The following is a 16,506-nucleotide window of genomic DNA, read 5'->3' as shown; positions in this document are numbered from 1 at the left end:
TTCCTTTTCCATTGCCTTTCTTGGCTGTATCCAATGGCCAGGCAGTTTTCTCAGCCTGTTTCCCACCTAAAGAAGATTGAGGACCCAAGGCTTGTTTTAAGTTTTAAGTAGTCACAGTCTTAGTGGGGTTTTGGCACCAAACTCTCTTGAACTTTTAGTCAGCTTCTTATGTCTTTGATCCTAGTCACTTCCATTTGCCAATAACCACATCCACAGTTCCATTCTAGACACACTTCTTAGATCTGCTCTATCTCTTTGCTTCCTTGTATTAAAGAACAAAGAAACCAGCATATGTACTTCTTTCTTCCTCTTTCATGATCCAGTTCCTAGTATTCGGGGCCTAATGATTTCTCTGGGCCATTTGTCCAATTGAAGGGATATCCTATGTACCGCCTAATTCATTCAGTTTTTAATTGTGGATGCACTGGCCATACCTTTGATTCTAGTTGTAAGGCTGGGTCTTGATCAGCCTTTGTCATTCAAAACATATCTCAATTTTTATTTTTACACTTTGGGGTTAAAAAGCAGCTCTGTCTTCCATCCCTGAAGATGAAGACTCTGAATTTGTGACTCTCTCCTTTCCCTTTCATTCCTGGTTGTAAACCTGCCAATCCTTTTCGGAGCTCACTTCTTACAATACTTAGCAAAACACAATCAATAGCAATTCTCACATGCTACCAACATTTTGTTTTCCAATATCTTCCCCTAAGGCTGTAAATTCATTAGATATATTATTTGCTTTATTTCAAAGAGAATTGTACAAAATATTTTGCCACTGTGTACCATGGGTGTCATCCTTACAGCCTCCAACAGCCGTTTCCTCACTGTTTTATACCTGCCCCCCAAGCTGATGCTACATATTTTAGGGTCTTTTTATTTTTCTTCCTTCTTTTTCTTTCTTTCTAAAAAGAACGCACCTCATTTCCGTACCATTTTTTTTGTGTGAGTCAAAACTAGGCTAGGCTTTGCTGCAATAACAGATATATTCTCAAATATCAGTTGCTTTACTCAAAGAAAAGTTTATTTCTTGTTCCTATCACAGTCCAATGCAGATTTCCTATAAAGTTCTCCAATAAATAGCTCTCCTCCAATTGAACTTTGGTTTTCATTTTGGTTTTCAACTTCACACTTGAAGTTACATAAAGCAGGGAGGAATTTGCTTGGTTGAGTAGCGTATTTCTATATCTCTGCCCACCCTTCACTTCCCCAGTGTGGGAAGCCTCCTCTATAGTAAAGTCTGGACCAGAGAAGAGATAGGTATCTTCCAGGTATCAGGAAAAACTGTAGTAGTGGGGTGGCCTCTTGAATTGGGATGGAAAGAAGTGGAGGGGTAGAGAGCAGAAGAAAATTCAGGGGACCAGGGGGAAAATAGAGAAGATTGGAAAGAGAGTGGGATGAGGTATGATATGCCGGGACTTTCAGAAACCCCAGTGAAATGCATGTCAACAACTAAAGGAGCAGTAGCCCACTTGGGAGTGGGAAAGGGACAGGACAAAGTACTTAACAAGAAAAAAAGGTTCTGCATTGATGTTGTAGACCAACTTGGGAGGCCTATTGGCCGGTCTCTTGGTCATTGATGTAAATAGTATTTTATTTTTAGGATGTGAAGTTCTGCTGATCAGTGCAGAAAAAAACTCAAGAGTTTGGGGAAATAAAGCACAAAACCATGTTTTTCCAAACACTTGCATCAGAAATCATGCCACAGCTTTAAACTGGAGATCTCATTTGTGTTTGTCTCCAATTTGAATAGGTTAAAACATTTTCAAAAACATACTTCCATGATTTTAGGAAACATTTGGACAAAAACAATAGAACCTTCTTTTAAAAATATAAATATATTTCTAATTTCCTAGAGGTTGATATTTTTAAATTTCCTTGCAAAGTGGTTTTTTTTTTTTACTGGTGTCTATTCCAGTTTTACTTCCTCACAAACATGACTCTAAGCATGTGGGTTTCCCCAGTGACCCCCCCCCCCCAGGCCTGATTAGCATCTCAATTTCCTTCTTTAATAAAAAATTCAATTAGGAGCCACTTAATGTTCCTGATTGGGTTTTTAAGTACAAATGAAACAGTGATACAAGTTGAACTGTGAAAGAAGCACAGGGGAGATACCCAGGACCACTTTAGAAAGATCAAGGACAGGATTGTGTTTTAATTTCTTTGCTTTCCAGGGGTGATAGACCTGTGTAGGACTCCTACCTGGGGGTGACCTGATGTGCACATTTGTATTCTTTAGTGCAAAAGACCCACCTCAGAGCAATCTGAGGGAGTGTTCTGGGGACTGAATAAATGAGGCCAGGCCCTTAGGGGACCATTTCTTTTTTAAAGGAAAGCCAGAGACAGAAAGAGGGGACTGGAGTGCTAATGTGGCAGAGACTAGAGAGAGAAGTGAATCAGGCCCTAGAAAAATTGAGCCAGCTCCAACTAATTTTATGCTATTGAATTTTTTAAAGGTACCCATATTCCTTATAAGAAATGTTTAAAATCTGGACTGACTAGATATTCTATTTCTTTACATATGAGCTACATACTTACTATTCTCAGGGTGTGTGTGTGTGTGTGTGTGTGTGTGTGTGTGTGTGTGTAAGAGATAGAGATGTTTTTATGTTTTATCAATGGTTATGATTTATGGTGGACAAAATCTCTTGAGAGATACACTTAGGTAAATTATGTTGATTCTATCCACTTGACCAAAAATTAAACCATTCTAGCCTTTTCCAGACCATGAATCTCATCTTCATAAGATCCTGAGATAGAGGAAAAACTGGTCGGGGGATCTAGACCTTCTTGCCTTCAACTTTTCTGAAATTTTGTTTTCTGCTCGTCCAAATTTTGTAAATCCAGCCAGTTCATCTGAAGAGATTTCCTAGATCTTGTTCCTTAGTATTGTTGAAAATACCTGTTTAACACTTACCTGTTATCTCATTATGCTTCCCATAAGCTATCATTAGAAGCACAGGGCTTGGAGAAGCTTCTCTGTAGCTTAACAATGATCAATCATCAACTTCTGATCATCCATGCTAATAGATGAAAAGTGAAAAAAAATAGAAGTCCTTACTCTGGAAAAATCTCTACCATTTGCTTGTACCAACTAGAACCTACCATAAATTAATACTTTTAGTACATAGATTAAGACAGCTGAAGACCAAATCAACATTCTTCAAACTGTATCATGACACACTGTAAAAAACAAAACAAAACAAAACAAAACAAAAAAACTGGTATGAACAGTGAATCTAGCATTAGTCCTGCCCCTTAACTAATTGCTACAGTAAGAAGCAGAGGTGTGCCCTGGGGTTATCCTCTCCAGAGTCCACGCAATTATTGGTAGGGTGAGGCAGGTAAGGAGTTTGGGGGATGGCCAATGAAACCAAGCTAAGATAAAAGTGTGCAACAAAGTAAAGAATCTGGGTTGAAACAACCAAAGGTTAGCAAAAATATTACAAGTATATTATAATATGGAAACAGAAATTATGATTAGGGATTATTTGCCTCATTTTTCTATAATAAGAACATTTCCTCCTTTGAAGCTGGCAACCCCATGCCTCATTGTGAATATGGAATCTGCACGGTCAGAGATCATCTACTGGCAGGCATCTGAAAATACCCTGCACAAGTTCTTCTGATTAAAAGGAAATCAGTTTCATTGATTAAGTTCTGTAATATGTTGAAACCGAAAAGGTTAATGTACTCCTTCAAAAGCTTTTTAAATTATTATCTATGTTGAAGATAATCACCATACATGTAAGGCAGAAATAACTTCTGAGTCTTATGATAAATTACACATAACCATAAATGACATATTTGTATGTTCCAGGTGGCTGAACTTGTAACCAGTGAGTTCTTTGAACAAGGAGATCGGGAGAGATCAGAACTCAAACTCACTCCTTCAGTAAGCCCATCCTTTTATTATGACACATTTAGCCTTTGGAATGACATTTTCAGAAGCAACTCCAAATCACACCCTGAAAGTGGGAAAGACTGAGAGTGGATTTAAGAAAGCACTCCTGAAAGTTTAAAACTTTAATTAAGCTTAGACGCTAAACACTCCTATTCCCAGGTTTCTGATTAAGAGTGGTGAGCTACTTAACAAGCACTTCCTGAGCTCACATGGTAAGACAAGTGGGCACAAGGGAGGATGTACCGAGTGGCACTGGAGTAGCTCCAAGCCCAGTGCTGGCATTACATAAGTGGTCCGTACCTACCTTGGAAGAGAAATACAGACAAAAGTTAAAGGCAGCCTGTCCAGCCTTGAGGAGCTTAGAACAGACAACTGCAGTAAATAATGGTCGTTCTGGGTTTTATTTTCCTGTTTGGGGCTTTCTAAAATCCCAAACCCAGATCATTTCAAGTCTCTGTTTCTTTCCTTTGTTTGCAAAGTGAAAAGTCTCACTTGGGGAACTAGGTTCTGTTGACTGAAATGCTATTTTTGTTGGATTCACCCATTCAATTATTATTTGAGAATGCTTACTGTAGGCTCAGGATGATGCTGTTTTTACTCAAACAAGACAAAAGACATAAATGCCTCATCCACAAGGAGGGGGTGGCCTCTATTCTTAAGGAATGGTTAGCTACAAATCGTCACCTCACAACTCAAAGAATGGTACTAAGCACTGTAAAGCTGGTACAGCACAGTAGATTCCGTTAGGCTCATTAATAGATTCATTAGGCTTAAGGAATGTTTGAATTGTCAGGAATGTCTGTTTATGAGGATTCAAGTCAACCGAGTTCTGAACATTTGGAGGTTATTTGTAAGATCTTCAAGTTTTAGGACGCCTTTCTTTTCGAGCATTTAAAAGCAAGGAAAAGCCAGAGAGCTAGCTCTTAGTCAAACAGCTTCACCTGTCTGAAGTCAGACCTCACAGCCTTAACTAATTTTAACTATTCTTAATTTGTTGCCCACCTATAAAAGGTCAGAAGACTCCATAGGCTAAAACACTCACCCTGTATTTTAGTTTCCAAAGCAGTATCTACTTATACTGTTTCCAGAACATCCCTTTATTCTTTTTTGGTGGTATCAGCAGATTTGGCTGTGATACCAGTTTGGGGTACAGAGTTAATGTGTAAAACCCTAGTGACAACCCAAATTCCTCTCAGCTACATGTTTATTTTCAAATGAAAGCTTTCTTCCACTTAAAAATTGTTTCAGGGGCTTTGTCTGAAGGGTTTATAATGTAGCAATACCACAGGTCATTTAATTAAGTGGAAAAAAAAAATGAGTCGGTTGCCAGCATTGGTGACTTGGCAAGTGCAATGACGCAGCACTAAGGAGGCTTTGTACACTCAGGTAAGGCGTTCGCTGAACACATAAATGAAATTAATTTTGCAGTGGAAACATAGCACTAAATGCTACTCTCTCCTCGCAAAAGGCTACTCAACATGGCCAATGACAGTCTCCTGGCTGCTGTGGCAGGGGTATTTCTCATTAGTCCTTTCCCAAAGATGTCTGGAAATGCATGCACGCAGAGGTGACACCAGTTGTGTGTCTTTTATTCCTTGATGTTTAGGGAGAAAATTGTCTGGGAATCCCTCCATCTGGTGTCACGGTCCTAGAGGTCATCAGGGTAACTTTCTGAAGACAACGGCTAATCTAGACCACAGCCAAGGGTTAACAGTAGAAGCAGTGAGTCAGTTAGTAAAACATGCTCGAGCACCTCTGGGTAGCGAGCGTGAAGCTGGGCACTGTGCATCCAGCCATGAGCAAGGCTGTCAACTGATGGGAAAGATAGACATTATGTAAATAATCACTCATAATCAACTACAAGATGCAAAAGGCTGTAAAAGGAAAGCACAGGACAATCAATGTGCTATCTCACACTTGCACTCAAAAACATTTACTGAGAAGTGACTAGTCTAGAAATAAACTTTTACAGTATGGCCAACTGTCACCAGAATGCTAAGACAATTCAATGGGGTCAGTCTTCTGTCTTCTCAAATAGTGCAGGGACAGCAGGATATCCACATGCAAATGAATGACGCTAGATCCCTGTCACCAAACCTCAAAATAATCTCAAAGTGGATTATAGACCTAAATGTGAGGGCTAAAACTATATGAGACTCTTAGAAGAAAACAAGGTATAAATCTTCTGAAAAATAAAATAGATAAATTGGACTTCATTAAAATTTAAAACTTTGCATCTTTTTTTTTTTTTTTACTTCAGCTGTTGTTTATTGACACAGGTAGGCTCTATAGCAATAGGCCGGGAGGTGGCTGCAGTAGTGGGGAAAATGGAGGGTGAAGGGAGTGTTTGCCTGCAACAATGGCTGAGTAGAGTGTAGGAAGACAAGCGCACAATGCGTGACAAGGTGGGAGTGGGGGGAGACTGAGGCGGGTGGAGGAGCAAGGAAGGGCCCGGGCCAGTCTCCTTAAACTGGAACCACTGCCCTATGCCACAACTCTTGTTGGCGGTCTCTTGATGCCAGGCCAGGGGTGGGAGTTGTCCGGGTGTCCGTTTTCTGTAGGAACTGAGTGGAGTACACAAAAAGGAGGAGATGCAGGAGCCGTTGCCCTCTGTGAAACTGCATCTTAAAGGACACTATCAAGAAAATGAAAAGACAGCCTACAGTATAGAGAAATTATTTGCAGATCATCTATCTGATATGGGCCTGGTATCTAGAATATATAGAGAACTATTACAATTCATAGAAAGACAATCCAATTTTTTAAAAGGGAAAATGATCTGAATATATATTTCTCCAATGAATATCTATATATGTATATATAGATACATACATGGCCAATAAGCACATGAAAAAATGCTCAAAATCATTAGTCATCAGGGAAATGCAAATCAGAACCACAATGAGACACCACTTTCACAGGGACTAGCTACAATTAAAAAGATAGACAAAAACAAGTGTTGGTGAGGATGTGGAGAAACTGGAACTTCCCACACTGCTGATGGGAACATAAAGTCATGCAGCTGCTTTGGAAAACAGTTTGACAATTAACGAAAACATTAAACATTGGCTTCAGCACATGGCCCAGCAATTCTGCCTCTAGGTATATCCCCAAGAGAAATGAAAACATACACTTCATAGAAACTTGTACGTGAATGTTCACATTATTCATAATAGCTGATAAGTGGGAACAACCCAAATGCCCATCACCTGATGAATGGATAAATAAAATATGGTGATCTATGCCATACATACCAAATGTACATACCAAATGTAATATCATTTAGCCATAAAAGGGATGAAGTGCTGATGCATGTTACAGGAATGAACCTTGAGAACATCATGCGTGGTGAAAGAAGCCTGTCACGGGGCGCCTGGGTGGCGCAGTCGGTTAAGCGTCCGACTTCAGCCAGGTCACGATCTCGCGGTCCGTGAGTTCGAGCCCCGCGTCGGGCTCTGGGCTGATGGCTCAGAGCCTGGAGCCTGTTTCTGATTCTGTGTCTCCCTCTCTCTCTGCCCCTCCCCCGTTCATGCTCTGTCTCTCTCTGTCCCAAAAATAAATAAATGTCAAAAAAAAAATTAAAAAAAAAAAAAAGAAAGAAGCCTGTCACAAAAGACCACGTATCATACGATTCCATTTATGTGAATGTGCAGAATAACCAAATCTATACAAACAGAAAACAGATCACTGGTTGTCTAAGGGTAGAGCCTTGGGGTCTAAGGGTAGAGCCTTGGGGGAGTTGAGGAGTGACTGCTAACTGATACGAGATTTCTTTTTGGGGTGATAAAAATGTGCTAAAATTGACTATAGTAATGGTTGCACAACTAATTGTGAATATACTAAAAACCACTGACACTGAATTTAAAAACAACAACAACAACAACAACACAATTCTATACACCAGAAACAGTAATTAAGTAAATAAGGAAATTTCAGATAGCAATGAGCACTGAAGAGTAGATAACAGAATATTATTTTTTAATATTTATTTATTTATTTATTTTTGAAATTGAGAGACAGCATGAGCAGGGGTAGGGGCAGAGAGAGAGAGAGAGGGAGACACAGAATCCAAAGCAGGCTCCAGGCTCCGAGTTGTCAGCACAGAACCCAATGCAGAGCTTGAACCCATGAACTGTGAGCTCATGACCTGACCGACTGAGCCACCCAGGCGTCCCTAGAATAATATTTTTTAAATTTTTTTTTTCAACGTTTATTTATCCTTGGGACAGAGAGAGACAGAGCATGAACGGGGGAGGGGCAGAGAGAGAGGGAGACACAGAATTGGAAACAGGCTCCAGGCTCTGAGCCATCAGCCCAGAGCCCGACGCGGGGCTCGAACCCACGGACCGCGAGATCGTGACCTGGCTGATGTCGGACGCTTAACCGACTGCGCCACCCAGGCGCCCCTAGAATAATATTCTTAAAGGAACATTTTGGACAAAGACTCGTGCAGTTCACAAGAACCACTCCTTCCCCCAGCAGACCCTAGTCCTCTTTCCTGGTATTTCACATTTCATGTTGCAAGACAAGGATGAGAAGAGCCTGCGGGAGTCAGTGACCTTCTCTGACTGGAGATTTTTTTGGAGATATTTCCCTCAGCAGCACTCTTATGTCTTCTTGTAAGCCCTGGCAGCTGGTGATTTCTGTCCTGCCCACTCCCACCCTCATTGATAAGTCTGAAGGGTGCTGGATTGTGCAACATCTCCAGACCAAGGGAAAGTACTGGATCTTCCTTCATGACCTGTGTGAATGCTGAGATGATGTGGATGTCACCCACTATCTCTGTAAAGACCAAACCTACTCTAAGACAGGAATGCAGGGAAAGGTCGCTTCTCAGACCCTGGCCTTATTCTTTGATAGCAAAGACAGGGATATTCTTAAGGGAGTAGAACTGGCAGTGTTTGTTCAAGAATCCCCCTTAGCCCCCAATTCCAACTGATCGTTCCCCTTTTTATGTCTGCCCAACAGATATATGTCACTTCTTTTTCTCAAAAAAGTATACCTAAAATTTCTAAACATTGTAATATCATGAAGTTTAAAGCCTGGGAGTGAGGAGAGAATGGGTACCTGCCACCATCATCCATCCAATGATAGATAAAAATTTAGGAATCTGTTAATGACAGAAGCTTATCAAAAAACACAGTTGTCAAACCCACACCCCACCCTGAAAAATGAATACAAATAGTTTCTGTTTAAAATGAAATTGCTTTTAAGGATCTTTTCTCATCTATCCCACCTTCTTTCACTATAAAAATAAAAGCCTGCATTATTTTTGTGGCAATGAAACATATCCCCTTCCCCTTGACTCATACCCAATTCCCAGTGAACTGATGACTTGATTTAGTGGCCATTACCTGTATCTGAAGACAGATTTTGGCCCCAAGGAGTTGCGTGCTATAAAGTTCAAATAAATTCGCTTACAAATCTCATAAAAAGAGGTGAAAATACTTTCTTTCTCATCACAGATAAAGGAAAAGAAAGTACATGTAAAGATTGATTGTGATTTGTGAAGTGTTCGGTTGGTAAAAATTGGATCACTGTGGCAAAGTGTTGACAAAGCACCTGTAAAATACTCCAGAGTAATAAAGACAAGCTTCTCCTCCCCCATTCTAGGCTATCTTTGACCGGAACCGGAAAGATGAACTGCCTCGGTTACAATTGGAGTGGATTGATAGCATCTGTATGCCTTTGTATCAGGTACTCAGGATTTGGGAGGTGGGGGGGGGGGGGGGGGGGAGGAGTTGGCGGTGCATGTCCTGACTGAGCCAGGAAAGAAGAGTGTATGTACTCTCAGAAACGTTAGTTTTAGAGACCTTTCCAGGGTAAGTGTATTGCTAAGAACTTTGGCTGTGGTCAATCTTTTCTCAGATTTCTGACCGTCTCCTAGGAAAAGTTAGTGCTAGGAGGCCAGAGACCTGAGTTCTCCTTCTAGGACGTAATCTCCATGGGCCTTGATGCCCCCATCTATAAACCAGGATTAAAAATATTTTACCTCAGTATTTCCCAAGCTGTGCCCTGTGGAACGCAAGTATCCAGCCATAGCCTAATAGATATCTCTTCAAAAAGACCTCTCAGGCCCAACAACTAGGGAACCTGAAGGCTCAGAGGAGTCCTTCCGGAAAGAAACATGTTCAACCTTGATCAATGCCAAATTTCTCAAACATTGGACTGTGGAAATCTTCTTCATTTTTGTTTTACAAGTTTTCTTTCACTTTTACTAATATCCTACGAGACACAAGAGTTCCATGAAACCATGACACCTGGCCTTCTGTCCTGATCGCATGGTCTGGGCCACAGAGTTTTGAAAGAACCTTCCATGGGAAAGCTCTGCCTCTCTCTGAGACGCATGTGACAAATGCTGCTGCCTGGTGGTCGGGACCCTGCTTCTGGCAAGGAGACAAGTGTCATGGGCTTTGAATGTTCACACTCCACTTTTTGAGTACAGATTAGGATCGGCACCAGTTAACACTAAGGGTTTAGTGTTCATTGGCTTTTAATTCTGCTACTAAGCATTTGCTTTCATGTGTAAAACCTGGCGAGTTCTTTACCCCCTACCTCGCTCAATCAGACTGAGCTGCTTTTCCAACTTCAAAGTGAGAAACACATGCAGGGAAAGCAAAACCGCGTTAGTTTCTCACTCTGTGTAACTCCATTAAAAACACAGTATTGGTTTTTAAGGACCTCACAACCATTAAGTTTCAGGCTTATCTACCACTTCGTTTTCAACACTTTTAGGAGCTGCTGAGCCCTGTCACATTACACTAAAAAAAAAAAAATCCTAGAATACTATCTTGAAGATAGAAATGAAACTTTTTAATGACTATCAACAGCAAAAAACACCAAAATTCATATCTTTGTTTTACATGAACCATTCAATACATAATAGCATAAAATCAAAGTTTTAAAATAATCTTAAGTACATTATTTTAGCTATAAATGGCACATAATGCTCTTGTTTAATAATGAAAACTTGGGTGAAAAAATCAAGAGTAACGTACACTTTATTATAAGAGGCTTCTTGACTTTCTTTTCTTCCTGTCTGCTCCTCCCACCCTTGCTTCTCTGGTATCTCTGCATAAGCTGGGTGCCCAGGTACAAAGCCCACAGCTGTTGGGTCAGATATATCTTGCTTTGCTAAATTCGCCTTGACTACCCATGTTGAATTATTTATAATTTATTCAGTTTCCTGTGCCCACTGAGGCAATAAATGGGATGAATTTTTGCAATTAGTAAATTCCTTTTACGGTGGGTAAAGCTTAGGAGGACGAAGACTTGTAATTGTGGGACTGATAAATTTTCGGTATTAGTTTGCAAAGCTTCTTTGGAATGGACCCAAAGTCCACATATCCTTCCTATGTGATTGGTTATAATAAATGCTGGCAAGGATTCTCATGGGCTTTTCCATGCTAATTTCATTGTTTTGCGTCTGATTCACAATTCTTTGGGCTTATCTTATACTTCCTATTAAGTACTTTGAAATCTTCAGGTTAAAAAGGAAACTACTTGAAATTGAAATCGAAACTAGCACTTTCCAGAATTCAGGGAGTAATACCACATCACATTATCTATCATTCTTGATTTTCCACATCTGTTTTACTTTACTCCCTGTCTGTGAGGTTAGATACACCTGCTATTTTTATCCACAGAAAATTAACATAGAGCAGTTTTAAGTGACATTCCTACCAAGTTAGAGTTGTGTCCCACATATCTGTGGCCTTGGTTTTGGTGTAGTGGTCTTTCTACCACCCATTCCACCTCTGCCGGGTATTTCTTCCACAATCTTTTCTTATTAAACTAATGAGAGAACCATGGCATTGTAAAGAGGAGTGTAGAAGGAGTTGTTTATAAAAGTTCATGTTCAGGGGCACCTGGGTGGCTCAGTTGGTTAAGCGTCCAACTCTTGGTTTCAACTCATGTCATGATCTCGTGGTTTCGTGGGTTTGAGCCCTACATCAGGCTCTGTGCTGACAGTGCAGAGCCTGCTTGGGATTCTGTTTCTCCCTCTCTCTGCCTCTCCCCCTTCATGCTGTCTCTGTCTTTCTCAAAATTAATTAATTAAAAAGATTTTTTTAAAGTATGTTCATTTCTGCTGCTATGTCTTCTCAGCTAGCAAAGTATGAAAATCATGTTCATTTTAAATGTCTTATCATCACTTATTTTTAAAAATAACACAGATTTTATTTGTAAATTCTTTATAAGTCTTTGAAACCAGTATTTCAAAAAGCCCTCAAACTGAAACTTTGCTGAATGATTTTAAGTGTCCTCTCTGAGAGTCCCTATTTTGTTCCATCTCACACAGTTGGGGGAGAAGGGGATTGTCCGTTATTTAAATGGGCAATCTGACATTCACTGTTGCGCCCTGGAGCTGAAATGGAATCAGTCAGTGGGCAGGAATCACCATTAGTGCAAAGATACAAAACGTTGAGGAAGTAACTCACCAAGCAAGAGCAGTCACTGGTATGACACTAGTTCCTGCAAAAGTCTGCAGGAACTCAGGTTGTTGCCAAAAGGGAAGATTGAGGTTTCAAACATGAAAGTGCAGTCATAAAGAGCCTGAGAAAATAGAAAGCAGATGGGAAAGTATGCAGGTGGCCAGAATCTCAAAAAGGGATTATCTGAAATGCCATGGTCTGAATTATGTAGAGTGTAGAAATCCAGGGTGGCCTTGCTAGGTCAGTCTGGGTGCAGGGGAAGAGGATACAGAATAGTACAGATGAGACAAAGAATGTTCCTTTTCATGGCCAGGACCCTGCCCCCAAGGTGGAGCGGTTTGGGTGGCTGGAAACCTCATGCAGAACCTGAGGCAGGTAGATACTCATGGAGAGAGCTGGGATCTCGTGCAGGGGAGCAGTGTGGAGAGCGCCCCCTAGTGAGGGTGGAAGCTCACCGAAGCACTGGGCTGATGGCCTGAAGGTGGAATGCGGAAGGAGTTTAGTAGCAGGGTGGAGAGGGAGCTGAGTGGTGGATACAAATATGGTTTTAGTACAGCTTTTTGACTTCATTGACTTTCACTGGGTGAAGTGGTTTCCCTTCATGGTGTTGAAAAGCTTGTGCATACGTCAAACTTCAAAATAGATCAAGCACTTTCCTCTTTCACTCCAGTTTGCGGAGTTTTGTCCTTCCTCCAAGCCAAGGGTAGATTATCGATAGTCTCGGGTGCCTGAAGGGCTACTTACTAGTGTGCTAGGTGGGAACTCACACAAACTACATTTTGGATGCCCACTGCATTTAAAACTGAAACTCTTATCTCTGAGACAACTTCAACTTCCAGGTAGGGCCAATGTTGAAGGAAAAGCAGGCCAACTCCTCCAATCCTCCTAAAATCTATTCGTTAGGAAGTTACCTAAGTAATCTAGTGATTGACTGTAAGTGACTGCCAGAAAATACATAAAAATATATAAACAAAGTGGTGCGTGGAGAAGGAGCATGCCCAGAACACTCCCAGATTGACAGATAGTTATATTGTAGGGAGATGCGACACTAATATTTACGTGTGAGTATATAATTCTCCAGAACTTGCTTGTCTTTTTAATCTGATGGCTCCAAACTTTTCTTTGAAAAAAATAGAAAATGGTCCTAACAGGCAGAAGTCATGATTTATCTGTGACAGCATTTCAATCAGGAAGCATATAGGAAGTCAAGAGTGGGCAGGGACCCATCAGAGCGTGTGCCCCAAGAGAAGACGAGAGCCCAGTTAGTTAGCTCCATCCTAGCAGGGTATCTTGGAGGAACACATTGACATCTGATTCCCGTGCTTTCTGCTGTCTTTGCACCCTGCTGGGATCCATTAGCCTGCTGCTCAACATCTTTGGAGGGAGAAAAAAATATAAAGAAAGAAAGAAGAAAAAGAAAAAAAGACACCATCAAACTTTGAAGCCACTGCTGTACCAGCCTTAGGGATAAACAGAAAGCCTGATGTGACAGCATCACACTGAGCTTCTCTTTGCAATAGCGAGCTCAGTTTTTGCCCTTTGTTTTCATTCTTGACTTAATCAAACCTCAGTGTACCTAGAATTTCAATGATGCATAGAGGCATTATAAATCTTCTGTTGTTAAGGATTGAGGGATTTAATTGTTATTATGAACATAATCGCATTTGCAGCCCATCCCAAACAGGTTCTTGACTTGGAGGTGGATTTTTTCCACAGATATTTCAAAAGGGCTTGACCTGGACAGGATCTAGCTGGAACAATTCCCTGTCTAGTTCTGCAAGCGTATTGCCTCTTTATTAAAATGCCAAGGAGTTTCTGCAACAGGCAGGGCTTCTGATGTTATGATTACAGTAACTTTTGACCTTTTTTCTGCCTTCAGTTGTAATAGTCGTTTTGAAAAATACCTTCACCTGATGCAATTAATAAGCTCTCTGAAGGGAGAGAGAAAAGAATCTTTATAATTGAGATTGTGAAGACTGGGAATTAGAATTGGTAAATTGGAAAAGAGGATGTAAAGTGCTAAGACGATTTTTCTGGACACCAGTAGAAGTTCTTTAAACACAACTTAATATTCCCCAAATGGCTCATGCTTTGTGTCCAGTTTTTTAAAAAAGAATAAGTAATGAGCTACTGAGTCACTAGTTAGAATATAACATCATCTTCTCTTAAAAACCTACAAGGGATAGAATGTGGATCCAGAGAAGAACAATTGCATCAGATACTTTTTTTTAAAAAGGATACCACCCAAATAGGTTTTCTATCAATGCTTTCTCTACAATATTTAGCATTCTTATGGATGAGAGGAAGAAATAGTTGGGGCTCATTTCTTGTCTTTACAAGGAATGACATCATGTATAACTCAAGAAGCCTCAAGGAAAGCGAGGGAAATAAGTTCCTATATTCTTTATAATTTATCTATCTGGCTCCACCTTTTCCTGGTGATGTGGGGAGGAGAGGCGTGCAGGGACTGCGCTTAAACTTGACAATTAAGGTATCACAGTTTTTTCTTGTTGGAACAGACCTTTGCGAGGACGGAAATGTGAACAGTTCCAAATCAGAGCTATGTCTTCTCCCCAGCTGCCATCCAGGCATCGGGGGGGGGGGGGGGGGCTCCCTCCCCTATCCTTGTGAACACTCTCTAAGCGTTGGGGAGAAAGGCCCAAACACACATACTGCCTGTTAGGTCTCACCGGGTTCATGGAGAGCTGGTGGTCAGGGCTCGGTGTGATGCCATGCTGGCCTCTAGGTGACCATGGGTGTGATATGCACTCCGCCCAGGGCCTGGCCACTTGCTCTGGCTGCTGAAGTCTGTGGTCCTGGTAGGAAACTCTCGTGGCAAGCCCCTAGCAGCTTTCTGGTCAGATCTAGTCACCTGCTTTTCTCGCCTGAGTGCTCAACTCCTGTGGGCCACCGGTGAACTCCCAGCTACTTTCTCCTCGCCGTGCTGTCCACACAGTTTCCTTGGCACTTTCTAATAGGCCGCCTGGGTAGTGCCAACTTGTTCTAGTAAATTCTATCACTTTTCTGAATTAGGCTCTGAGATTCAAGAGACAAGCCCTCCCCTGACCCCCCGCCAGGCTTCATCTCCCAAGGAACAGGGAAGGAACAAGGAACTCACTTCTCATTTTCCCTTTCTCCCCACCCTCCCTTTCTGTCTCTGTCCATTATCTCTCTCTCTTTTCTCTCTTCCCCCGTCCCCATCCCTCACCCCCACAGTGGAAAGTGTTTTAATTTCCTTTTCCTTGTCTAATGGGAACTATCTTTATATGGTGTCCCCTGTGCTGTCCGCACTAGAGCTTTGTGGCCAGATGTGATGATCTGACTTGGCCAGATTTGGTTCTTAATAGGTAAAGGAGAATTCTGGAATTTAGAAACCCCCTTTCTCACCATACGAAGTTGGCATTCAGGGTTATTCTCTCTCAACGCTGAATGATGACAGCTTGCTGTTTCTAATGGGATCCACCATTTGCCTGCAGAAGGGGAGCCTACTGAGTTGATGGGCGGGGAACCATAGGCGTGATGATTCAAGCAGAACAAATATACATTGGTTTAATATGTTCAAAATATTGTCCTTGTCACATACACCATCCCCAAATCTGAGTGCTGATAGTAAAACCTGTTTACTTCAACATTTTCCATGTACTATTAGATATGAATGGAAGAGAAATGTAAACATTTGAAAGTGTCAGTTTTATGTAGTTTCTAAGCCCCTTCACTATGGCCTGTCCTCCAAACTTTTGGCAAAGTGAACTTCCTTTTAAAAAAAAATTGGATCATGGGGGTGCCTGGGTGGCTCAGCCGGTTAAGCATCTGGCTCCTGATCTCAGCTCAGATCACGATCTCACGGTTTGTGAGTTTGAGCCGCACAATGGGCTCTGCGCTAACTGCACGGAGACTGCTTGGGATTCTCTCTCTCCCTCTCTCTGCGCCTCCCCTGCTCGCTTTCACACACACTCTCAAAATAAATAAAATAGATTTTATTATTTTTTTAATTTTTTATAACATTTATTCATTTTTGAGAGAGAGAGTGAGAACGAGCAGGGGAGGGGCAGAGAGAGAGGGAGACACAGAATCCGAAGCAGGCTCCGGGCTCTGAGTTGTCAGCACAGGGCCCAACATGGGGCTCAAACCCACAGACTGCAAGATCCTGACCTGAGCTGAAGTCAGATGCTT

The 16,506-nt window shown here is 41.4% G+C and overlaps 1 protein-coding gene and 1 long non-coding RNA gene across 5 annotated transcripts in view; one reads left to right on the top strand and one right to left on the bottom strand.

The window, feature by feature from the left end:
• The window catches only part of PDE11A (phosphodiesterase 11A), a 404,325-nt gene that overhangs the window by 364,243 nt on the left and 23,576 nt on the right, over positions 1-16,506 (top strand). For all 4 annotated transcript variants that reach the window (XM_045033997.1, XM_045033994.1, XM_003990898.6 and 1 more), the window contains 2 exons: positions 3,818-3,892; positions 9,515-9,598. In XM_045033997.1, the coding sequence (XP_044889932.1) occupies positions 3,818-3,892; positions 9,515-9,598 (159 nt within the window). The remainder of the gene's footprint in view (positions 1-3,817; positions 3,893-9,514; positions 9,599-16,506) is intronic.
• On the bottom strand, positions 11,998-16,196 carry LOC123379187. Its single transcript, XR_006583349.1, has 3 exons — positions 15,721-16,196; positions 15,024-15,346; positions 11,998-13,707 (listed from the first exon to the last, which is right to left on the bottom strand). It is a non-coding gene; the product is annotated as an uncharacterized LOC123379187 (long non-coding RNA).

This window comes from Felis catus, chromosome C1 (assembly GCF_018350175.1).
Source record: "Felis catus isolate Fca126 chromosome C1, F.catus_Fca126_mat1.0, whole genome shotgun sequence".
Classification (NCBI taxonomy): domain Eukaryota; kingdom Metazoa; phylum Chordata; class Mammalia; order Carnivora; family Felidae; genus Felis; species Felis catus.
This window is presented reverse-complemented; position numbering and strand designations above follow the sequence as displayed.